The 24277-nt window shown below is 57.7% G+C and overlaps 2 protein-coding genes and 1 non-coding gene across 10 annotated transcripts in view; 2 read left to right on the forward strand and 1 right to left on the reverse strand.

The window, feature by feature from the left end:
• Positions 1-18690, forward strand: LOC122451812. The gene is made up of 8 exons (XM_043484770.1): positions 1-405; positions 6539-6616; positions 6929-7107; positions 7946-8110; positions 12789-12978; positions 17198-17425; positions 17528-17795; positions 18501-18690. Exons 1-5 carry the CDS (start codon positions 72-74, stop codon positions 12792-12794), a joined length of 762 nt encoding a protein of 253 aa, XP_043340705.1. The 5' UTR covers positions 1-71; the 3' UTR covers positions 12795-12978; positions 17198-17425; positions 17528-17795; positions 18501-18690.
• The window catches only part of IKBKE (inhibitor of nuclear factor kappa B kinase subunit epsilon), a 24805-nt gene continuing 9173 nt past the window's right edge, over positions 8646-24277 (reverse strand). For 2 of the 8 annotated variants that reach the window (XM_043484760.1, XM_043484759.1), the window contains exons 10-22: positions 23968-24164; positions 22493-22557; positions 22314-22405; positions 22064-22150; positions 18926-19001; positions 18700-18812; positions 16878-16954; positions 14490-14529; positions 13689-13790; positions 12148-12244; positions 11340-11452; positions 11077-11148; positions 8646-9412 (exon numbers count right to left, since the gene is read on the reverse strand). In XM_043484760.1, the coding sequence (XP_043340695.1) occupies positions 9379-9412; positions 11077-11148; positions 11340-11452; positions 12148-12244; positions 13689-13790; positions 14490-14529; positions 16878-16954; positions 18700-18812; positions 18926-19001; positions 22064-22150; positions 22314-22405; positions 22493-22557; positions 23968-24164 (1165 nt within the window). In that variant the 3' untranslated portion in view covers positions 8646-9378. Of the gene's footprint in view, positions 9413-11076; positions 11149-11339; positions 11453-12147; positions 12245-13687; positions 13791-14450; positions 14530-16877; positions 16955-18699; positions 18813-18925; positions 19002-22063; positions 22151-22313; positions 22406-22492; positions 22558-23967; positions 24165-24277 lie in introns of those variants that run through there. The other 6 variants (XM_043484763.1, XM_043484762.1, XM_043484761.1 and 3 more) reach the window with 6 other exon arrangements.
• On the forward strand, positions 13373-13476 carry LOC122452612. The gene has a single exon (XR_006272777.1). It is a non-coding gene; the product is annotated as a U6 spliceosomal RNA (small nuclear RNA).

A 24277-nucleotide genomic window follows, 5' to 3' on the forward strand; every position in this document is an offset into this window, starting at 1 on the left:
ACGCCCCCAATCCACACCCCAGCCCGCCCCGAAGAGGAAGCGGGCCGGAGGGAAGGGCTCAGAAACGGAGGATGGGGGCTCAGGGTCCACCGGCTCAGGGCCGGCCCGCTGGCCTCCCGGTTTTCACGCCGACCGGAGGGACGCGTCCCCCGGCCGTTCCCCTCTCGCGTTCGCCGCAGTCCGCCGCCCCCGCGCGCGCCGAGCCGGGCGCAGGCAGGGGATGCCCGGCTCCGGCTCGCGGGCCGGCCGCGGCTCCGAGTCCCGTGACGGCGGGGGACGCTTCCGATGCTGATGGCAGCGGGCTGTCCGCGCGCCACATTCACTCTGGTTGGATTTCCCCTTTCGCAGCAGCCCTGGCCGGTAGGAGAGTCCTTTCCCGGAAGACTGGAGTTCTGGAGATCCTAGGTCTGTGCGAACACTCCGGCGCCCCGGTGGGTTGGGAGAGCTTTCCTTCCTAAGTCAAATCTGCCTCTCCCCAGAGCTGTTCTAGTAATTACTGTGGAAATACCAGCACCTCCACCCCCGCTGCAAAAGCCCTGCTTTGTACCTGGTGTGGACAGCCCGCCTGTGGGACTCAGAGAGATTCCTCTTTATCAGTCCAGGACAGGCTTCACAAACTCCCCCCTCCTCTCGACTTTAATGCTCTCCTGTCTTCACCGTGAAAGCCTTAACAGTTTTTAAACAAAAGGCTAGCGTTGTCTTTTAGCCCGCGGTCGCACCAAGTAGGTAACTGGCCCTGCCCATCTCTCCTGGGTGGGGATCCCGGCCTGCTGGGGCTCCGGGCCTGTGTCCCGTCACAGACCCGCGTGTGACCCTGAGGCCTCTCTAGCCTCTATAGTTTCCTTAGCTGGAAACTGGATTGGGAGTGAGCAGACACTTGACGCTGTCCTCATCCTCTCTGGTTCCATCACTCCGACTCAGTGCTCACTGCCTGCCTCTCGAAAGGTGCGGTTCGGTTGGTTGATTTGGTAGAGGTCACCAGCAAACCAACTTGAGGAGCACACGGTCTGAATTCTTCTAGACCTGAGTTGCTCCCTCCCCTTCCCAGGCCAGAGATGGGTCTCCCCCTAGTGTCTTCTAGGGGAATCTTCACTTTTGCTTTTGGATTTCCCCTTGGAAGTTCGTTTTTAGGTGATTCCTAAAATTTCAACAGTTCAGAGGCCAGGGAATGCCCAGCTTGCTCTGGCCCACGGCTTCTCCCTCATGGTGGTGGCAACCATGGATCCTTTGACTCCTGGGTCTCACCAAAGGTTCTCACCTCATGAGGCCGCTTCTGAGTGCGTGGCAAGAATGTGGCCAAGAGCTCAGAGCTATGAAGCAGAAGGTGTGAGATGGGGGCCTGTGAGCCACCCCCACCCCCCACCCCTGCTCCCCTCCTGCACCTCTCTTCTCCCCCGTCTGAACCTCGCTTTCTCTACATCAGTGGTTTTCAAATGCTGCCGTGCATCACAGTCACCTGGCGGGCTTGCTGAATTACAGATTACTGAGCTCCGCCCCCTGAGTTTCTGAGTCAGTTTGTCTGGACCTGGGGTTTGGGATTTTGGATTTTTTTTCTTTTCCATTATGGTTTGTTACAGGGTATTGACTATAGTTCCCTTTGCTATGCAGTGGAACCTTGCTGTTTGCCTGTCCCGCATGCAACAGTTTGAGATTCTGCATTTTAAACACGATCCCAGGCAGTGCTGATGCTGCCAGTCTATTACTTTAGATCGAAAGTGGCAAGAAGAAAACAGGATTCTCTGCTCTTTGCCCCGCAGAGCAGGTGAAGTTCAGTGGGACACGACTGAGAAAAACACAGCGGGAGCTAATTCTGCAATGTTTTCTGGCAGATGTTGACCCAGAAAAGACCGATTTGCCTTTGTGGTCTTTTTTCCCTGTCTCTCCCACTTCTGCAAGCAGTTCTCGAGAGGTTGTTGCAGGAACCTGTATTGCACATACATTTGCTTGAATCCGCCCTCTATTATCCATCTCTGGCCACAGGCTTGAGACTTATTTGAAGATCACTTCCTCCAACCTTGGGAGAGCAGAGGGCTGGGTGAGGCCCAGGGTGTGGGCCAAGCTCGAGCTCTGGTATAGTCCGATGTGGCAAGGAGAGGGGTGGGCCACTGAGGAGCCAGTTTTGAAATGCCATTTGTGAAATGGCCAGCCATGGCCATTTCTGTTCTTCATCCGCCTCCCCTCAGCATGACTTTGGGCAGCCCAGCCCTCTAGGATGGAGAGGCTCACAGGATGTGTGTCTCCTCTGGCCCTGGGATACTGAGGACTATCTGGAATTATCAGGCCTAAACCTTGGCCCAGGTTCCTGAGCTGGGCAGAAAAGTGCTCTGGTTTAGTTGTCCTGCCCCAGCTCTGATCTGGAGGAGTGGTGGGGGAAAGCGCTCCAGCAGGGCTGGAGCCCTGCATGTGGCTTCAGGGACAGAAGGGAGATGAAAGTGGAGATAACATAATTCCATGTAACCAACCCGAAAAGTGTAGCAGGTTTATCCTCCAGTTCATCTCCCTGAGCTAGAGACGGAGGTCAGGCGAGGCTGCTGCCTCTCCTGAACCCCAGCAGGAGGCTCTCTGCCGGGAACTGGCCTCTTCTGATGTCATCTTTCCCACCCCAGTGTCCTTCTTCCCCCAAGAGCATTCTCTCCCATCACACACACACACACACACACGCATGCGCACGCGCACACGCAACACGCAGCCCATTTTCCTTCATCAGGGAAGTACTAAATAAACTCCAGGCTTGTGGTAGGGTCAGGACCTGGGATAATGTCTGATGCTTGAACTTCGGAACTTCTCGGGTTGGTCTTTGGTCATGCCGGCCACAAGGGCGAGACCACAGCATCTGCTGAGACACCTCCACTGGGAGTTTTCTCCCCTTGTTAGCACATCCTCTTGGCCTGGAGCCACTGAATTTTTTCTGCTTGTGACTCACTCCCAGTAGAGTGGGTGTGCTGTTTTTCCTTTGACCAAAGGGAAGGATGCTGACAGTGAGTTTGAGTGTGTGAGGTCACTGCAGAGGTGGTCTCCTGGTTCCCCCGTGGGTGAGTTGTTTCAAGGCTATCTCCTAACCCCCCCATCCCACCCTACCCCACCCCACCCCACACCCCCACCCGCCAGGGAGCTTCCAAGTAGGAAGGAAAAGAAGAGGTGAGAATGTGGCCTGACTTTCTGAAGGGGAAGTTTCTGGGTTTGTCTGGCTTGGAGGCATTTGAAGTTGCCTGAAACCCCCAAAGGGACTTAGGGACCTCCCAGTGATTCTGCCAGTACAACCATCTGCTTGGGGTCACTGGACCTGTCAGGACAGGTCAGGCTACGCTGCAGTAAACAACCCCCCACGTCCCAGTGCCTTGCAACAGAGACTGCTTTCTCACCCACATCACATGCCCCCTTGCCTGTTGGTGGGGAGACTTTGTTCCCCAGTCACTCAGGGACCCAGGCTGATGGAGCCGCCACGTAGCATGTTGCCCAGCACCAAACCAGAGGGACGCAGAGATCCCCGAGGCGCCGACAGCAGCACGCGAAAGCTCCAGCTCCTCCTGCTTGCTCCTTGTCGGCTAGAATTAGTCCTAAAGCCCACCCCGCACAAGGAGGGCAGGAAGGGCATTCCTTCCCTGTGCTCAGGATGGCCAGAGAGCTGGAAGTGCTTGGTCAACAGCACAAATGACCCCTCCCTGCCATTAACAAGGATCAGCTAATATCCACTATATCTCAGGTGCTATTTTAGGCATTAAAGGTGCAACAGTGAAATGGCCGTGTTCCTGAAGCTAAATATAAGTTTAGGGGGAGAGTCAGCCAACAGACATGCCAACCTGAGTGTGACAGGGCCTTGGGTCACGCGCAGTGAGGGACAGAGCCGCAGGGGCCGGCGGACTGGACTGGCGGCAAGAAGCGCCTCTCTGAGGCGGACGTTTAAACACGGCCCTGAGCAGAGCCAGCCCTCGTCTGTCTGAGCGAGGAAGGTCCAGGCTGGGGAGCGGCAGGCATAACGGCCCCCCAGTCTTCCCAAACGTTATGAACATGAGTTTCTTCCAAATGTGGATTCCAGACCCTCCCTGCAGAGATCCGTTCCCGAAGTCTGGACATTGGCTTTTGTCTTGTGTGAGTTTGATGAACATGACTCAGAGACCACACTCTGAAAATGGGACCAAGGCAGCGGGCAGTTGGGGCTGTCTGGGCTCCTCCGTAGACACCTGAGGAAAAGTGCTCTTACCCTGAGCAGCTGCTGGAGGATGTCTCTTCCTCACGGCTTCCTTCCCCTCCCGGCAGCTTCTGCGTGCAGAGCTTAGCCTCTCAGAGAGCGGGGAGCACTTTTCATCGCTAGACTGTGAGCAGGCACCGTGACCAGACCTTGTTGGGGAATTAAAGTGTTTGTGATGATCCCTTATAGAGTCCAGTATGTTATACATGTTTACTCTAGAAACATGCACGGAATACCTGCTATATGGCAAGCACCCTTGGCCTGAATGACCTCATCTTCATAGCAGCTCTGTGAAGTGGCTGGCATGCCTGTTTTACAGATGAGCGAGCTGAGGGTCGGAGAAGGCATGTGACTGGCCCCCAAAGGTGTCACAGGTTGGACTGAGGTCTCTGATTTTGCCTTGGCACTGCCCAGCTGGTGTGGTACCAAATAGCAGCGTTTAAAAACCTCTGATCTCCCTTTGTAGGTGCTGTTTGAAGAAAATCTTTGCCCATTTTTCTCTCTCTGTTGCAATCTTGTTCAACTTTCAAATTCTAGTCCAGATAGCAGGCCCTCCATAGGGTCTTCCCAGAGTCCCCCAGCCCTAACTCATTGTTTCTCCTGCATCCATGTCATCCTAACATGAGTCACAGTTAGGTTTGCACATTTTTGCCTCACTTGTCAGTCATCTGCCACCGTGCGGGGTAAATAGGAGGTGCTCGTTAAAGGTTTAGCGAAATGAACTCGGCTGTAGGCTCCCCAACCTGTACCTAATACAGAATTTATTTCTTAGTATCCCTTCAAGCCATGGCCCCTGCACCCAGGGAGGGGGAGATGAAGGAACTGTCTGGTCTAGGGAGAATAGAAGGCCCCCCAGGACCTGTGGGAGCCGGGAGAAGCGGGGTGGTGTTGGGAGCTCCATTTAGGATTCAGGTACGTCCTCCAACGTTGCTGGTCACTGGGGTGGATTCTCTGCCTTCATGTGCTAGTAACTGGCCAGCGGTGGGGGCTCGGGGCACCTCCTCCCTTCTCAGGGGCTTGGGCTTTGTGTGTAACACCAGTGCTCCTGAGGGGATCCTCTAGGTCAACGCTGCCTGGTGGCCAGAGGGGCAATCCGGGCTGGCAGTGGGAGCAGGAACATGAGGGCTCCTGGGGCGGCGTCACTCTGTAGGATGCGAGGGCGTGGGGCTGGTTTTCCAGCAGCATAGAGGCGCCTCCTCCATCTGTCTCAGTTATGGAATTCTTCCATCCCCAGCCGCTCTGCCAGGCTCATGATAAGGCTGGTTTCTGTGTGTGTATGTTTCTTCTCTCCGTGTTGGAAAAACTCAGATATTCCAGGCACATTTGTCAGCAGCTTTTGCCCTCAGCCAGAGGGGGCTGCCGAGCCACAGCCACGGATGTTCCAGGACTAAGCCATCGCCGTGGCCGGCAGCTGTGGGCCAGGGCAGGGGCAGAGGGGCCTGGGCCCCTTTCGTTGGAAGCATGTGTGCATGTGTGTGTGCACAGACATGCCTGTCCCTCCTCTGGGCCTCCTCCGGTTCCTCTCATTTCTGTCCCCTCTCACTGCCTCTCCCTCTCCCTTCCTCCCCATCCTTCCCTCCTCCCCTCCCCATCCTTCCCTCCTCCCCTCCTTCCCTCCCTTCCTCACTCCCACTCTTCTCCATCCTTCTCTCTCGGCCTCACGAAGGCTCCAGGGAAAAGATGGGACTGCATCAAGTGCCCGCAGTGATTCTGAGCTTCCAAGAATACACTGAAGCTACTTCAGGTCACGCTGGCTCGTTCCTCACCACCTCCCATCGGGTTGCCAGATTACAGAGTTTTTTTGGTGTGTGTGCGTGTGTGAGATGAAGCAAAAAGCAGCCAGGAATTCCACCCTTTGCAAAATCACTGAAGCAGTTTGGAAGTGAACCCCGGACGACCGGCTGTGGAAATCCTCTGGTGCTGTCCCTGCCGCAGGGAGGCGGCCTCAGAGAACACGTGCTGGCCCAGGAGGGAGGCCACGCTGCTGTCCCCGAGACCGGCCTCCCCAGCCTGTGGGCTGGCGCCTGGTCCGGTGTCCACTGCTGCCCACGGGCCCGTACCCGCCGTCCATACAGCCTCTACTGGAGGCTGCAAACTGCCTCTGTGTCCTTGAACTTGAGAGCTTGTGGGAGAATCACAGGGAAAACATCAGGGCCGCACCCTCACAGATGGGAATCAGGAGGTGGGGAGGGCCCCCGAATTTGCTTTTTGAACCAGAATGCCTGTCTATAAAGAGGAAACTGCATAGATTCTGAGAGTTGCAAAAACCATCGCCCTGAGGCTCCAGGGCTCAGGAATCGGCAACAGCCCCTCCAGGGCCCCCGGCACGTCTCCCCTGCTTCCTTCCAGGTGGCGCCTTGAACCGAGCGGCCCGTTTTAATGGCATGTTCACCATCGATCCGAATGCTGCGTGGACTCTTCCCCGAGGTTTGTGACGGACCTGAGCCACCGATGGGCCAATGGGAGTCGAGGGCCCTGGTTTTCCCACCCGACCTGCATGGTGGCCTCAGCCACGGGAGGCGGGACTGGGAGGGTGTGCAGAGACCCCAGGGAGTGTTTTGGACCCCTTGTGGAAATGCAGAATCTGTCCCTACCCGCAGCTTTGAAAGATGCTGTCTCCATTTTACAAATGAGGACTATAGGCATGGCGTTTCAGTCCACCCTCCACACAGGCACAGGTGTCTTTACCATACCAGTTGCACTTGACCTAAAAAAACCTGTTTCCGTGGCTCCCCGCAGTGACACCCGAGTTCCTTCGTGTGGCCGAGGAGCAGCTTCTGGGTCTGGCTCCGCCTGGTCCTCAACGCCCACTTCCCGCTTCAGCATGCTCTGCAGTGACCCACATACCTGACGTTCCTTGCACGCCGAGGCGGGTGTCGGGCCCCTGCCAGGGATGCCTCCCATGCCTTCTCTGCCAGGTAACCCTGCTAACCTGCCAAGACCCCACTCTGGAGTCGCCTGCTCCCCGAGTCCTTCCCTGACCCCTGCCCGCGCCCTAATGCCCGCCCTCTGACAGTGGTGACGCGGGCCGCCCCCCGAGCCGTGCCTTCCCATCTCTGCCCGCTCCCGTGACACTGAAGGGCCCTTCCCCATCAGGGTGAGCTCCTCAAGGGCGGGCACAGCACCCTAGTTGCCAGTAGCTCTGGCTCCCCTCCCAGGGCCTGGCACCCAGCAGGTGCCCAGTTGACGTCTGAGCACCTGAATGGGCGCTGCATTTGAAGTGTCCTGTTAGGAATCACCAGAGAACAGAGGTCATCAGACACTGGGTGGGGGGCGGTGTCCTACCAGGTTCTGGAGGAACTGGGCCCAGTTCCATGCTTCCCGCGGAGAGGGCATCAGAAGCCCTGCTGGGCTGGGAGCTGGGGGCACCCATGTCAGGCTCTGCAGCACAGAATCAGTGACGCTTCTGCGGGCCCCCTGCTGGCCTTTGCTCATGAGCTTATAGAGCCTGGATCCTATCATTCCCCTAAATCTGCACTTGGCTTTCGGGGATCCCGTGGCTCCACCAAGCATACAGGGTCTTAGAAGCAGCTGCGGCTGCCAGGGAAAACCCGCCGTGGGACGTCCCTGCAGGGCCGCTGAGGAGCCAGGAGTGTCGGCCTACACTTCCCGTGGGCGGGGTGGGCTGGAGGGGGCCCGGTGTCCCACGGCTGGCTCCTGGGAACCCAGGACCTGAGCCCGCCCGGCCCGAGGCCCAGACGGCACCCAGGAAGCCTGCGGCAAGCACACCCAGCAGCCCTCCCCGGGTCTTTACAGGGCGCTGGTCCTCCCAAGGAGAAGCGGCCCAGACGTCCGACTCCAGCACCCAGCCTTCCTCAGTGCGCCCTGAGGGGCCATCGGGCGGAACAGCCGCTGAGGACGCGGAAGCTCCCGAAAGACAGGCAGGAAGGATTCCTGGGTCTTCATGCTTCAAAGCGCCAAGTAGGGCTCCTCGCTCTTTCCCGCCCCTGCTGGAGCCACTTCATTGCACACCCCTTCCCCACCCCCAGGCCAGCGGGGTAGCCGGCTCTGGTGAAGGGAAAGGGGGGGTACCCTGCAAGGGAAAGACTAGACGTGCACAAATCTGAATGCCGCACCCTGGCACCGTTCCGGCTTCCAGGCAAAAAGAGGGGATGTGGAAAACGGCCCATAGGACTGCACTCAACTGGTATTTAGGACCAGCTGAACAGTGGTAGGGGGTGTGTGGAAAGGAATAGGCACTTGGATGGAGGTTTGGAGGTTAAAAAAAAAGAAACAGACCCTTCCTGCCAGTTCTAGGCCCTTACACAGCTCCCCAGGTGACAGGGAGCCGGGAAAGAGACCCCAGCAGGAGGCCGGCCTCCCTGAAACCAGGCTCCCGTTCAGGCGAAGGCAGTGAGCTGTCCTGCCTCCATCTCCTCGCCCTTCTCCTCGCAGATCCCCGGGCACACCCAGCCTAGAGCCCTCCCTGCCTCCCAAATCAGCCCAGTGACAGCCACCCAGAAAAGAGTCCTGTTTATTTCATTTCTGAAAGCTGCAGGCCTTGACTTCCTCGGGGCTCTGGCCTCACGGGCTGGTGCTAACTGGCACAGCTACTGGTGTCTGCCTGCGAACCCCCAAATCTGGTGGTGCCCCAGAGGGAGGGGGGAGGTCCCCGAGACACAGGCCCCAGCCTTGACCACCCTGCTCCTCAGCTTAGGCTCAGTCTGACCGGAGGGAATGGGACATTGGGCGGTCAAGCCCGAGACCTCGACGGTGACCCTCAGCAGCCATGGGCGAAGGGAGAGGTCTGTTTGTTCAACACGAAACACCTGAAGAGGAAGGAAGACAGGGCTGGAGTCGCCTGCCCCGGCACGCTGGGGAGCCCCCGGGAGGCCCCCTCTGCTGTTCCCTGAGGACTGAAGCCCTGCAAACCGGGTTGGGGGAGGGAGGGAGGGGCGCCTCGGCCCCCGAGGTCCGGCAGGTTCACTGTGCAGCAAAGAAGACAGAGGGGCCGGGCCAGGCCTGGAAGGGGCGCAGGTCAGCCCGGGATCCAGCCGGTGCTCCTGGGCCTGCTGCGCTGCCCCCCGGCAAGGCCGTGGAAGGTAATGCTGGCGACTCCCGGCTGTCAGCCAGGAGGGAGGTAGGCTGGTGAGGTGGACCCGGCACCGTCCTGTGGGTCCCTGGTGCGGGCAGCGGGGCAGTGCTTGAACAACTGTAATGCTTCAGGATCCACATGCACATCCCCAAGCTCAGATGTCAGGAGCCAGTGGGACCCTGCTCAGCCTGTAAAGAAAGGCCGCGGTTAGCATCTCCCGCCCAGGTGGAGAAGCCTGAAGGCCCCTCCCGGGGCCCCACACCGTTAGCTTTCCGGGGCAGCGGGTGAGTCAGGCCCTCCGCTGTCCTCCTGGAGCGTCTGTGTCAGCTCACAAGAACTCTGTAGTTCTCATCCCTGGCTACACCTTAGAATCATCAGGAAAGCTTACAAAAATCCCCAACTCCAAGCAGCGGTCAGAGCCTGAGGCCAAGACCCAGGCATCTGTTCCTTTTAAAAGCTCCCCTGGGGATTCCAACGTGGCCCCAGGTGAAGAGAAGGGGAAGCAGAATTCAGATGGTTTCTTCAGGCTCTGGTTACAGCTCTGAATCAGGAAGTAAAAACCCACGAAAATAAAAATGTGAGCTCTCTGTAAATAGACTACATATCACAGCAAGAAAAATTTATGTCGGCACTAAAATTAGAACTTCCTGCCCCTAAGGGCTGTTTCGGAAAACCTTTCTAAGAAGCTGTCAAATCTTCTCCCTGTGGGTATTTAAGAGGATGGGTTCTCCTCTTGCCGGAATGCGACATGGGATGCCTCCTCAACCTAAGGACCCTCTGAAACTCTAGGAGCAGCCGTGAGCTCTGCTCCCAGCTTCCCTACCTGCTGGCCCCGGTTTTGGCACCTGGGCCTGGCGTGACCTCAGGGAACACCAGTGAATCCCTCAGTCCCTCAGGGAACATTTAGTGAATCCCAGCTCTGTGCACCCTTCCCTCCCAGCACATTGCGTCTGTCATGCCGTTCAATCCCTTCATTAGCACCAGGAGGTAGAATCTCTGTGCATGTGGTGGAGCTCAGAGCCAAAGAAACTTCCCGGGGTGGCACCAAGGGTGAGGAGCAGACAAGGCCACATTCGGTGGGAATCTCTGCAGACTCTTAGGTTCCCAGATGGGGAGGTGACAGACAGAAGGATGATGGGGCAGATGCGGTAGGTGCGTGCACGCATGTGTGAGCATGTGTGTGTGTGTATGGGACCACCCTTGCTTCTGAGATTGTGTCCTTCCCTCTCTTTGGTGTTCAAACGCACCTTCAAAAGTGAAACTTCTAGATGGCAGGGCTTTTTTCCCCCTTCCAATGGTGCTTACTTGGTAATATGAGAAGCCGGTCACTCTTATTCTCCAGCTTTCTTTTGTGAATTTTACCCAAAATCCAAAGGCTGAGCCCCGTGGCATCTGCCAGTATCCCCCTGACTTCCACCCTCCCCCAGCTCAGGAGTGGACTCCCGTCCGACGACAACGCAGAGCCTCTGACTCGGGGCCTGCACCCCGGGCCAGTTCTCCCGGCTCTGATCTGCGTTTCCTGGGTCATCGCCCCTCTGAGGAAGGTCATACAGTTAAAGGAGCTGGTCTGGGCATCAGGCAGACGCCGCGTTCATGCAGAGCTGGACACGGCCGCAAATCCGCGTACCTCCCAGCCTTCATCCTCGCCACCCTGAGGCCCACCCACATCCTTCAGACCACAGTGAAAGCCTCCACCTGGTCAGCACACTTACTAACCTGGGGGCAAGGTCAAAGCCCTGAACAATGGACCCCTGTCATCACACCTGCTGGGCAGGCAAGGGGCCTGTGCCCCTGGGGCAAGTGCAGCTCGGGAACCGGCCTCCCCGCACCCTGCACAGTGGGGACTCCTCACCCTTCAATGATGCGGTTGTTGTCCTGCAGGTCAGACGCCAGCACCTTCATCTCCCCGTAGAGCTCTTGCATGCTGTTCATGGCCAAGAAAGAGAGGCAGTGGTGGCTAAGGGCCAAGGCAAGCCTCTGCCTAGACCTTCCTGGGAGCTCCCCTTCCCCCACAGCCCCACCGAGCCTCATTCCCGCCTCCTGGGCCTGGCAAGAGGCAAAGCCCCTAACACACACACATGCTTACACGCACACACCCCCCTCTCTGGCACTTACTGGAGAACCAGGTCTTTCAGCGCAGAGCTGGGATAAGGAGCTGTCGGGGGTGGGGAGGCCGGAGCCCCCTGTGTTCTGTCCTGCAGGAGCTGGTGAGACAGTCGGTCAAGGATCTGAAAGAACCACGCTTTAGTCAGAAGGGATAAGCCAGCTCAGGTGCTGGGCGCAGTGGAGGTGCGGGGAGGCATTAAGAAATGCGTAACAAAATGATCCCCAGCCCACATCCCTGGAGTGTCAGGAATTTCCCACAAGCCCCTCCTCCTCCTCCTGGGAGCATGGGGTGCAGACTGTCGGGCTGCCCTCTGTGTCCGACCTGTACCTGTCAGGACACAGCTGAGTCATTAGAGGCAGAGAAGTGCGGCAGCCCAGCACCGTCTCTGAAAGAATGTGTCCAGTGCTGGGGAGAGGAGGAGCCGTGTGGGCCTCACTCCTTGAAGGACAGCCCCTCTCTGTCCCTGCTGGCAGAGCAAGTGGCCTTTCAGAGTTGCCTGAGTTGGTCTTTTTAAGGAGAACAGATCAGAAGACCAAGGAGTGTTCAGGTCACCTCCCTCGGGGAGCCTCCCAGGTTGCACGGGGCCCAGATGTCCCAGGGTTTGGGAGCCTCTGCCCTTGCAGTGAGCAGCCTTGTTCCGAGAACAGTAGGAACTGCCTTCTATCCTGGCGGGTCAGAGGCCCTCCACGCCACACCAGAGTGCTCGGAGTGGTCGAGGACGGCTCTGCCCCGAGGCAGGGGAATGGCCCGCAGGCCTCCCAGGCATCCGCCTGGCGCGGCCCTCCTTGGCACGGCTGGGGCCCCGAAGCGCCGCACCTTGCTGAGGCTCTCCTGGGCTCCCTGGGCTTCCGCGTTACAGGCGGCCACGGAGCAGCCCAGCAGACGCAGGTGGTTCCTGGTCTCATGCACCAGCCTGCAGAGAGCAGAGGGGAGTCAGGGCCCAGCGACGCGGAGAGGCTTCCCGGGCAGAGGCTGCGGCCGTGGGTGCCCCCGGCCCACGCCTGTCCCAGTAAGGGTGCTGACAAGGGTCCTGGCAGAGCCAGCACCGCAGGGGCTGCACACCCCTCCTGGGCTGGGGCGCACGCGCCAGTGAGGGTAAGCAAGGGCCTGGGTCAGGCTCCGGAGAGGCCAGACAGGCCGCTCTGGGGCGCTCAAACCGGGGCCTGCTGACGCCCCCGTTTCCAGAGCAATGTGTATTATCACAGGCGAAACGGATCGCCAGTCCAGGTTCGATGCATTAGACAGGGTGCTCGGGGCTGGTGCACTGGGATGACCCTGAGGGATGGGATGGGAGGGAGGTGGGAGGGGGGTTCAGGATGGGGAACACATGTAAATCAATGGCTGATTCATGTCAATGAATGGCAAAAACCACTACAATATTGTAAAGTGATTAGCTTCCAAATAAAACTAATTAATTTTTAAAAGACTGTTAAGAATTCTCTTCTCTCTCTAAGCAGGAGTGAGCAAGGACACTGCCCCACAACACTAAAGGGACACCAGCTCCCGGAGGCTTCAACCACTGCTCAGCCCTGTGACGCGCTAGAATCACTGAGGAGCATTCAGACACCGACGGCCAAGCCCACCCCAGACCATCAGGTCAGAACTGCGGGTGGCCTCCAGTGGGGGAGGTGGAAGCTATCTTCTAAGGTGAGTCTCCTCTCCATCCTCAGAACCCACAGCTCCTGGGAAGTGGCCCTCTCGTCTCAGGGAGGGGCTTGTCTGAGGGACAGAAACCAAACACTCCCACGGGGGACAGCGTGGGGGGCTCCACATGGGGGCCCGCTGCCCCTGCTTCCCAGGCCACGTGTCCTCATCTCAGCCCCCAGGGAGGGGGCACCCGGGACGATGGAGAGAGTCTGGATTTTAGATGCGGTCATACCAACATGCTAGTCCTGAGTCTGCTATTTACTAGAGGTGTGGTATTAAGGAAGCAGCTGTTCTGTGAGCCTCAGTTTCCTCATCTGTGAAATGGGGTGACAGTATGCACTGCAGAGGGTAGACCTTGTGGGATTCAATGAGTTAACATAGAAATCACCCAGCAGTGCTCGCTTTGGCAGCACATATACTAAAATTGGAACAATACAGAGATTAGCATGGCCCCTGCGCAAGGATGACATGCAAATTTGTGAAGCGTTCCATATTTTTAAAAAAATAAAAAAAAAAAAAAGAAATCACCCAGCAGGCTGCCTGGTCCATCCAGGGCCACAAAACCACCTTTCTATGTTGTTGCTTTTGTTCCTTTAGTACCACCTCCCTCTCAGCTAGGGCTCTGCAGAGACCAGGGCTGTCTGAGGTCGGGAAGGGCCAGGCCTGGAGGGCCCTGGGGACCGTGAGTTCAGAAGGAGTGCCCGTGTTACCTCATTCGCTTGCCGTGTGTGACCAGGGACGCCTGGTACTTCTGCACACACTCCTCCTGGAACACTTGCAAGAGCCTTTTGGCTAAATGACTAAAATTCATCCTGAAAAGACAGAAACCGAGGCACAGAGATGAGCAGCCAGAGCCAGCTGTGCCCAAGCCTGGAATCCCGGGGCCTCCGGCGCCCGAGTGTCCATCCCCTTGGTCCAGAGCAGGGCTACCTCCCCAAAGGAGGCGACGGTGCTCGCTCACATGCATGGTGGTGGTCGGAGCGGCCAGCACACAGCACACCCCAGCAGAGGGACGTGCGAGAAGGATCAGGAAACACACACATGCTCGAGCTCTGCCCCCAGAGGGAAGGAGAGATGGTTGTGTGTGTGTGTAGTCAGGGGTGCGGGCGTGGAACTGGCAGAGTGAGTCCTCAAATAAGTATGAAGTCGGGGAGGCTTCCTGGAAGAAGAGTGTGCAGGAGCCAGAGAAGCAGAAGGGCATCAAAAGGAGAGCCCGGGCTAGAGCAGAAAGAGTCCAGAGCAGGAGGTATGTGGTTAATCAGCGAGGGAACAGGGAAGAAAAGCCTTCACACAATCGTGTCCATACCAGGAGTCAATCCAGTTCCATCAAGACTGCTGCTGAGAAACCCCCTGCCCCGGCCCCAGAGTGCGTGCCCCCCCAGCTTCCCTCCTGCCCAGCTGTGGCCTGGGGCCAGGGCCCTTTACCGCCTCGTGTCTGGCACAGAGACTCACTGTCCCCTGGCGACACCCACCCTCCGGCTCACCCGCCTGCCGGGGCACAGGCCACTCACTTATCCAGCTTGTGAATCTGCTCCTCGTTGTAGCCCAGCCCTGAAGGAGACAGACAGGGCCGAGGTCACCTATGCGATTGGTCAGCAGAGCAGAATGGCGCGAGGGCCAGGCGAGCTGCAATGGTGACGGCAGCGGCCTGGGCCCTGCCCGACGCTCCCAGCCCCGCGGAGCCAGGAGGCGAGCACCCGAGACCCCGCATTATGAGCAGGCGGAGCCCCCCCGGGCCAGGCAAGCCCACGCATCGGGGGCGCCCAGGGACCACTCCAGATGGCCACCGGCAGATGAGACGGGCCCTGAAGGACATGTGGTCAGCCCTGACCCCTCATCCAGTCCTCCTCCCAGCAAGGCAGATGCCAACAGCTGGTGGACCCCATCCCTGAATATTCGGGCTGCAGACATCTGGGCCACCACCTCTGACCTTCCCTTCTCAGCACAGCACTCTTGCCAGCAGGGCTGGGCGTCTCGCTGCCTTGGCCGCAGCCTAATGCTCTCTGCACTAGGGAGGTGCTGCCCTCTCCTGGACTCCAGGGGAGCGGCCTCTGGTTAGGGGCAGAAACATGACGTGGTAAGGTTCCTGCAGCTGGGTGTCTCTTGCTGCCCACTCCCATCACTCCCCTGATAGCGGAATCGCCTCCCTGGCCTCTTTGTCCTGGGCCCTGCGCTCAGCTAGCTGACCGTGAGGTCCAGGCGACCTGGGACAAGGCCCGGGCCTGCCTCCCTCCTGTTATCATAGCAGGGCTATGCTGTAGGCAGTTGATTTTGCCTTATCTGTCCCTTGTAACACACAGGATGGGAGTGAAGGTAAAGTGACAAAGTGCCCTGAAAATGACAGGAGATTTTCCACAATGCCATCTTTCCCCAGGTGTTGGCAGTGGAGTGTTATTCATCCGGGTTCTTTATACATTTTATAATAAAGGACTCACTGATAAAAGTGAAATTCTTTTTGAGGCTGTAAAATGGGGTGGCTCAAAGCAGTTGGACCCAGGTTTCTTGGGCTACTTAACTTCCTGTGTCTCAGTTTCCTTAAAACAGTTTCTATAAAATGGGGAGGTTAACAGTGTCTTATGATTTTTATGAGCATCACATAAATTTTAAAAAATATGCACAGCCCATAGGACAGTGCCCAGGAGGTGCTCAGAAGTGTAGTGGTCACAGGATGACGGAATTCCAGTGATGCAGGCAGAGAAACCTCCGCAGGGCTCCTAACATCACAGCAAAGGTGGTCAACTGGGTGTCAGAGCAGGCTTCTTGAGCCCACAGCCCCCTGGCCTCAGGGAACAGGGCAGTCTTGGTTTTCCCATCTCCTGAGCTATACTCCCTCCAAGGTCAGACCCAGAGGCAGGACCAAGGTTCCCAAGGAGAGACCATCATCTTTCAGAAACTGCATGTCCAATACGGTGGCTGTGTGGCTACTTAGAACTTGAAGTGTGGCCAATGCAGCTAATATGACGGAGAACCTGAATTTTTGTTTTAACTTAACAAATTCAATTAAATTTAAAAACTAAAGCAGTGTGCAACGTTTTTTCCCTATCAAACACAGCTTTATTGTTTTGGTAAAAGTACATGTAATTCTGTTAAAGAAATTAGCTTCTGAATAGAGATGCCCAGTAAGTGTAAAATACACGTGGGACTGTGAAGACTTAGCACAGAATAAGAGATGTAAAACATCTCTTTAATAATTGTTTCCATTGATTACATGCTGAAATGACAATTTGAATATATTAGGTGAAATAAAATATGTTATTAAAGTAAATTTCACCTGTTTCTACTTTTTAAATTTTGGCTACTAGCGAACTTAAAATTACAAATGTGCCTGGCGTTATCTTTCTATGGGACAGTACTTTTTAGATAATCCTAGGGGTGGAAGAGAGCTTTGCAATCAAGCCCGAGCCCTCAAATGTTGATTTCCTGCCCATGAGGAAATGCTAGGGGCACGTGGGCGAGAGGGTCAGTTCCTGGAGTGTGTTACCTCCCTAACCCCACAAGTCAGCTGGGGCCTCCCCAGGCACCCCCTCCTGGACCAGTGACGCTAACTGCTGTTTCTCCCCATCCTCCCCTTTCTGGAAAGCTTGACGACTTTAGTGAGCCAGAGACCCATGGACAGGGAGGCACTTCTTAAACCGTAAAGTGCTCTGCGAAGATGAGGGGTCTCGGGCGGGCCACCTCTCCTATAGCACCCAGGTCTCAGTGGAGCCTCCACGGGGCAACAGGTGCAGGCAGAAAGGCTCAGGCCCCTCAGTGGTCTGCAGGGAGCCTCCCACCCCCGTCCACCCCCCGTACCCCAGGCCAGCTGCACCAGCCCATGCTGCTGCAGCATTAGGAACAGCCAGCTAGCTGGAGGGAAGGAGGGAGGGGAGAGGAGGGGGTCTGCTCTCCCTGCGGCTCACCTGGCCTCATTCTGGATTTCTTGAACTGTTTGTAGGTGAGGTACATCTTGTCTAAACAACACTGAATCTGCTGGATGCTGTGGGCAGGAGACAGAAGAATCAAACCGCACGGGTCAAGGCTGAGGGCGGGGAGGGGACAGCTGTAGGGGAAGGGGGCTGTCTCCCTGCAGAAGGAGCCACATTTTTGGGGGCCACAGGTCTGGGGGACAGTCTGGGAGTGGGGGTGACTCTTGTTTCTACGTTTGTTTGAGACATCTTCTGGTTAGCTAGTCTTTTCTCATTCCTGTGTTTATTCTCTCTCTCTCTCTCATACACACAAGAAGCCAGGCAGGATGCACGGCAGGAAGGTGGCCTTTGCGCCCAACAGGGCTTGAGAAGAGGTTCTAGGAAGAAACCCTGGGCCCCAGAACAGGAGAGGTGGTTGCAGCGGGTGCCAGAGCCCAGCAAGAACTTCTGTCCCCTGGCAAGAGCCAAAGTCGGGCCTTCCGCACACGGAGAAGGAACTTAAATCAAGAAGCAACCCTTGTTTGAAACAAGGATGAATCCAGGTCCTTGGTCCTGCCTGTAGACGGGGAATTCAGGAGATGACCTCTCTGTCCTCTCAGCCTGGGGCTTTAAGGCCGTTACTGTTTCTTCCTTCTCTTTTTCAGGATACCCCCTGTTTGAGATGTTGGGGTGTGTGGGGGACAGTTCTTCCCCACCCCTCGGCCTGTTTGGCTTTACTTCCTCCCTGCAGCTCCTCCCGGGACCCTGTCTCAGCTATTTCTGGAGAGCCCACGCTTGTTCCCAGGACCCTGTGGACCCTAGAACCCTGCCCCACTGGCATCTGGAGTGGACAAGATCCCAGGTCCAGTCTTTACCCAAAAGGCTGGGGCCAGAAGTATTTCAAATTCAGACCCACCCTCTGATTTGAGAAAGGTGAGTCAGCACGCATACACTGTATCATGGAACCCCCTGGGGCAGTCTAGGGCAACAGCCCATCATCACACACCTTCAACCTTCAAGACCATAAGAACCGTCACTTAAGTGGGATAAAGAAAGACCAGGAAGAGCCTCGTGTCAGTTTAGGTCGGGTTCTGCAGCTAAGCCAGTGAAGAATCAGCTCCGAGGTGTTCAGAGCATTCTGAATTCAGAATTGGGGACCCGGGCATGTGGATCTGTGCAGACTCTGACTGTGGGGGGCTAGAGGAGGGGGCCACGCCCTGGTCAAAGCCCAAGAGGCAGGCAGGGGCTCCGCACACAGGCTGTGGGGAAAGGGGTGATGGGGGTTTTCCTGTTTGTCTGAATGGAGACTGAGGATTCAGGGGGGTAAATCCCTGGTGTAGGCCAAGAACACGGGCTCTGGAGGTAGGCAGACCTGACCTGGGGCCCTCCACCTACCCTTTGTCATTTCTTGGCTGTCTTGGGGCGGACGAAGCCCCCTCATCTATGAAAGGAGTGCAGGAATAGTAGTGTCATTACTGATTTGAAGATGACACGAGATGAGAGAAGGAGGAGGAGTAGGAGTGGGAATCCAGGGTCTGACCAGAGCAAGGGTTCCGAAGGGGTGGGAACGTGATGTTTCTTCCATTAGAACTACTGCACCTCTAAGACTCGTAATTCACTAACTCCCATCTGGGGCAGGACCCCAGATCCTTGCCTCCTCTGGCAGTCTCACGGGAGGGCAGTGGACAGGCCTGGGTTCCCCGCCCTGACCCGCAGACCCCGGCATCCTCGCCAAGAGAAGAGGGGAGGCAGGCTGACTCCTAACGGGGCCACCGGGCCCTTTGCGGCCTCCACCCTTGCCCCACCTCCAACCCGCCAAGAAGAAAATCCCACAGACCTTCTGTCCTCATGTACCTGATCCCGGTTCTTCACCAGCTCAGAGCGCAGGTCGCTCAGGGTCTTCTGCGTTTCCGTGATATTGTGGGAGCATCTGGAGAGGACCTCAGCCAACTGGGGACACGAAGGCAGACCCCACAGGGTCCTCAGCGAGGCTCGGCTGGGAGCCCGGCCAGACCCCTGCTCTCAGCTCTGCTCCTGGCCGCCCATCAGCCCGCCACACTCACATTCCGCAGCCTGGACCTCAGCTCTGTGGTCCTCTTCAGTTCCTGGAGCTCAGGCACCCCGGCCATGCCGCTAAACCTCGAGGGAAGGGTGGAAACAGACGTAAGAAACGGGCAAAGATCCGCCTGCCAAGCCGGAGACGCGGGTTTGATCCCTGGGTGGGGAAGTTCCCCTGGAGAAGGACATGGAACCCACTCCAGTGTTCTTGTCTGGAGAATCCCATGGACGGAGGAGCCTGGTGGGCCATACAGTCCACGGGCTCACAAAGTCAGACACATCTTAGTGACTCAACAACAGTAATGGACGACAAGCGCGGTCTCGGACTGGATCCTGGTTTGGGGTGAAGCCAGCCAGAAAAGAACACTTGGGGGATAACTAGGGAAATGTGAATATGGACGCGCCTTATAGATGAAATGTACTGACCTGGAGGATCATAAGCTGAGAAAAGCAGGTTATAAAACAGCAGGTACAGGGAAACGCCACGCTGGTTAACACACACAGGTGACAGAAAACCACTGAGGATAAATGCGGACATCATGCCTCTTCAGTGGCAGGACACAGCATTTTCGTTTCATTTTTGCTGGTCTGTATTTTCTAACTTAGTACAATTAGCATACCATAATATGCTGTTTTTATACCATAATAATTAGGAAAGGAGAATCCTGTGTGTTTTGGCGTGGGAACGGGAGGGCGGGGGTGGGGAGGAAGGAGGATTGGAGAGAATCAGGAGTGGGTGGGGGCTCCCTGAAGGAAGGGCCACCACACCTGCAATGTCTAAGGCAGAGCTCGCACGGGCAGGCGCCCCACACAGAGTGTCGAATGGATTATTCGGCACAGGGATAGATTTCAGGGCATGGGATATTTGTGCAGAAGAGGATGAGTCTGCCCAGCCCAGCTGGACCCAGTCTGGAGGGGCAGGTAAGAGTCCTGGCCCCGGCTGCCACACCCCTGTCTGCAGGATCTGGGTAATCATTTTATTTTTCCAAGCCTCAGGCTCTTCACCCATATAATGGGGACAGAAACCTCCTCCCTGCTCCCATAAAAGGTGTTTGTGGGATCAAAGAACACATTCACACAAACACAGTCTTTTTGGGGGTGGGGAAGCCCTGGGAGTCCCCAAGTCGGTCAGCCCTGGGGCCTGAGCGGGGCCTGCTGATGGCAGGGGGTCTTCGGTACAAAGGCCAGGGTGCTGGGGCATCTCCAGAGCCCAGAGCAGTGGAGTGCCTGGAGCAAGGCGAGGCTCCGGGCCGGGACCACGGCCCCTTTGTGCCACGTGCCTGGGCTCTTCCGACACGCGATTCGGTCACGATACTCTTTCTATAGTTTCGGGTTCTCTGTGGGAGGCAGCTATTGTCTTCAGACCTCAGAAGAGCCTGCTGGCCTGAGGACTGCCGCAAAGAACAGGACTGGGAGGCCCTGAGGTCAGTGAGTCCTCTCAGTTTGAGAAGGTGGAAACAGGGGCCCAGGTCGGGAAGGCGCCCGTGGGCGGAGGACAGCTGCTCAGTGACAGCCCGGGCCAGCACCTTCCTTCCCGGGAGACTAAAACCGGCCCCAGAGCAGGCCCGTGCCTGGCCCTGAACTCTCCACGCCCACCACACCTCGGGGGAGACCTGGAGCCCAGCAGGAGAAACCACGCCGGCAGACTCTGTGACTCCAGCCCTGGGGCTACCTGGGGCCCGCGCTCTCAGCCCAGGGAAGACCGGCAAACACCCAGATGCTCTCTCTGCACATTTCCTTCCCACTTAAGAACCCACGGTAAATCCTTACTGCTCATTTTACCATGGTCCAACCTCCCAACTCCCAGATGGTACCTAAGAAGGTCTAAGTGGGATCCATGTACTAGTCTCTTATAGTCGCTGCATTTGGTTACATCACCAAAATGTCAGTACCTAGACTGTATTACCTTGGGCTTTATATTGGGTCAGCACCTCCCTACCCCTCCAGTCACGGCCCCCTTCTCTCTCCCTGCACAGAGCCTTCAGCTATTTGCTCACATTCTAGCCTTAAAAAGTCTCACTTCTTCCAGGAAGACCTCCCTGGTTTCTTCTACCCATCTCTAGTCTCCCTTCACCAAACCGTCAGGCCACCTGCACATGCCAGGGAAGGGCTGTCTCCTCCAGGTAAGTCCCTGGAGGTCTGCTCTGTGCCTGAACAGAGCCCTGCTCAGAGCAGCTTCACCAGAGCACACCAGCCGATCCCGCTTTCTGCAGCCCTTTGTCTCTGCCACCATTTGGGGGGGGGCTCGGCCGTGCCAGGGACTCATTTGGAGACCCCCGCCTCCGGCTCTGTGCACGGCCACCGCCCTGCCTGTCCACTCTCAGAGCTGCTGCCGCCGGGCGCCAGGAGGAAGGCAGGTCTGCAGTGCCGACCTGCTTCTGGGGAACTCCCAGGACTTCCCGAGGACCGGGACTGTGGGGCGAGGGGCGGGGGGCCAGGCCTGTCCCGCACAGCCTCTGCTCTCTGTCACCGCCCGTCACCAGGAGCGGCTCCAGCCACCCGTGGGTTCCCCGGGTCGCAGGGCCCCCTCCCAGCTGCACGGCCGCGGGAACCTGCTCAGCAGCGCGCTGGCCACTGGGCTCTTCCTGGGGCTCGTTTTCTCCTCCCCAGTCTCTCCCTTTTCCAGCCCATCACCCCGAACTGCCCCAAGTCAGAGGGTGGAGGGTGTGCAGCTCCCAGGAGTGGGGCAGGGAGTCCTCGGAGGCGAGGACACGGAGGCCCAGGGGAGGCGGGAGGAGCATGCTGGGGAGAGCCTGCCTGCACCTCCGTCCTGTGGGTCCAGGGGCCCCTTGCGGGTGTGGGCGCTTCTCCCAGAGCCCTGCCCTAGGGCCCGGGGCAGCTGAGGGTCTCACTTTTCAGAGGCTGGACGGGGAGGACTTAGGCCCCTTCTCCTGGAGGCAGGGGGCCTGCCTTGGAGCCTGGGGGGCAGGGTCCCCACAGGCGCCCTCCCTGGAGGGACTGGAAGGTGGGGGAGGCAAGTGAGGCCAGCTGGCGGGGGGTGGGTGCCGGGGAGTGCCCTGGCAGGGAGGTCAGCAGCTCTGGACGGGAGGAGGCACTGTTGGAAAGTCCGGGGGAGGAACTGACAGAGAGGAGGGGCCGGCCCCGCGTGCGCGCTGCGGCCCCGTCCCGGGCAGGACACCCACCTCTCAGTGCCGAGGCTGCTGCTGAGGAAGAGGAGAGCCGTCCTCGTGACCTCCAGCGTCCGCCTGCACGTGGCCTGGAGCATCTCCCTGCCGAAGGGAGCCCGATCAGAGCCTCCTCCTTCCCCCTTCCTGGAACCGGGGGCCCAGCCCCAGGGCGGAGCCGAATGGGGTCTGGGGGGACTCTCCTGCCCACCTGCCTCTCCTGCCCGGTCCTGCCCCGCCCACCCCACCCGGCCCTCAGGGCACTCACACGAACCAGTGCAGCCCCCGAACCATCAGCTCCTGTCCCCCCAGCAGAGTCCGTGCCAGCCGCAGGGCCTGGTAGCCGGCACCCAAGATGCCCTGAAACACACAGCGGGGCAGGGTGACGTCCTGCACCCCGACCCTGCAGGAACCCTCCTCCCTGCCAGCTGGGGGCCGCCCCCTCACCTTAGCTGTGCTGTAATCTGCCTGCAGGTCCACTTTGGGGACAAACTTGGGAACGTCCAGAGCAGCTGCGGATGAAGACTCGGTCAGAGAGGGACGCCCGTCTGGCCCAGGGCGAGGTCTGAGCGCATTTTCCCCCGTTCCAGGTCACACTCGGCCCCCACCTCCTATCGGCCGCCTCCAGCTCCCCAGCTTGCCTAGAGCCCCATCTCCTAAGACTTAAATGCCCTGAATGTGCTTTTTATGGCTTCCTTGGTGGCGCAGCAGGTAAAGAATCTGCCCACAATGCAAGAGACCTGGGTTGGGAAGATTCTCTAGAGAAGGGAAAGGCTACCCGCTCCAGTATTCTGGTCTGGAGAATCCAAGAACTGTATAGTCCATGGGGTTGCAAAGAATTGGACATGACTAAGTGACGTGCCTGAAGAGTTGACTCTTTGGAAAAGACCCTGATGCTAGGAGGGATTGGGGGCAGGAGGAGAAGGGGACGACAGAGGAGATGACTGGACAGCATCACCGACTCGATGGGCATGAGTTTGAGTAAACTCCGGGAGTTTGTGATGGACAGGGAGGCCTGGCGTGCTGCGATTCATGGGGTCGTGAAGAGTCTGACACGACTGAGCCACTGAACTGAAGTGACGGCACAGCCACAGCACTTTTTTCACAACTGCAGTCCCTCACTGCCCCCTTGTGCCAATTTTGGAGAACGACAGCCAAGGCAGCAGAAAGGAGACTCAAACCACCCCTCCCAGTCCATGGGGTCGCAGAGTCCCACAGGACTGAGCGAATTGGGGCTTTCCTGGTGGCTCTGACAGTAAAGAATCCACCTGCAATGCAGGAGACCCGGGTTCACTCCCTGGGTGGGAAAGATCCCCTGGAGAAGGGAATGGCAACACATTCCAGTATTCTTGCCTGGAGAATCCCATGGACAGAGGAGGCTGACGGCGGGCTGCAGTCCACGGGGTCCCAAAGAGTGGGACACAGTTGAGTGCCTAACACACCTCACACTCGGGGGTTTTAAGGTGAATCCCCCTCCCAGCCTTGGGGACCCTGAGGAGGAGGATGAAGTTGGCATTATTCAAATAGGAGTGATTATTTGCTAGAATTTGCAGAACAAAGCTCTGGGCCCCTAACCGCCTGCCCTTCTCTTCAGCAGCTTGGGCCCCTGCTTCCTGCAACACAAACTCAGAGGCTTCTCATCAGGCACGGACTGTGGACAGCAGGTGAAACCCAGCCCTCCCTGTTTCCCTTAGAGTTTCTATCACAGATCTCTGGATGCCATGATGCAGGTTGGTCAGGCCACCGGCCCGAGTCCCACAGTATTTCAGAGGCATATATAGAACCCAGAGATGCCTCCACACCCTGGGGGCCCAAAGACATACCCACAAAGCAAATGAATCAATATCCTGGATTATAAGCCTTTGGCCCTTGGAAGAGAAAGTGAGGAGGAGAAAAGGTCCAGCTTGGGTGGCCCTACTCACGGTCCCTGAAGGCCAGCCCCTTGGGGGGCTCGCTGGCCATGCTGAACAGGGTCAGGGGGCTGCTTGCTGTTGTGTGGGCGATGTGCTGAGCAGAGAGGCCGGGCTCGAGGACACACAGGTGACCCTCAAAGAGGTACTCCTGGTGCTGGGGGGCCACGCTGGTCTGCTCGTACACGGCCTCCAGGAAGATGGCTATCCTAGAAAACCAGGAACAGGCAGGAGAGGAGGAGGCGAGGGGTGAAAACAGGCAGGAATCAGCTCGAGGGTGACCCACACCGCAGCTGAGACTTAGGCTCCACTTTTCAGAGGG

The sequence above is a fragment of the Cervus canadensis genome, chromosome 13 (assembly GCF_019320065.1).
Source record: "Cervus canadensis isolate Bull #8, Minnesota chromosome 13, ASM1932006v1, whole genome shotgun sequence".
Classification (NCBI taxonomy): domain Eukaryota; kingdom Metazoa; phylum Chordata; class Mammalia; order Artiodactyla; family Cervidae; genus Cervus; species Cervus canadensis.

Coding starts and splice junctions, on each gene's coding strand:
- LOC122451812 (XM_043484770.1), top strand. CDS start 72: ATGGGGGCTCAGGGTCCACCGGCTCAGGGCCGGCCCGCTGGCCTCCCG. Junction 406..6,538: donor TGGAGTTCTGGAGATCCTAG/GTCTGTGCGAAC, acceptor GCTTCCTTCCAG/GTGGCGCCTTGAACCGAGCG. Junction 7,108..7,945: donor TCCCATGCCTTCTCTGCCAG/GTAACCCTGCTA, acceptor GGGTCTTTACAG/GGCGCTGGTCCTCCCAAGGA.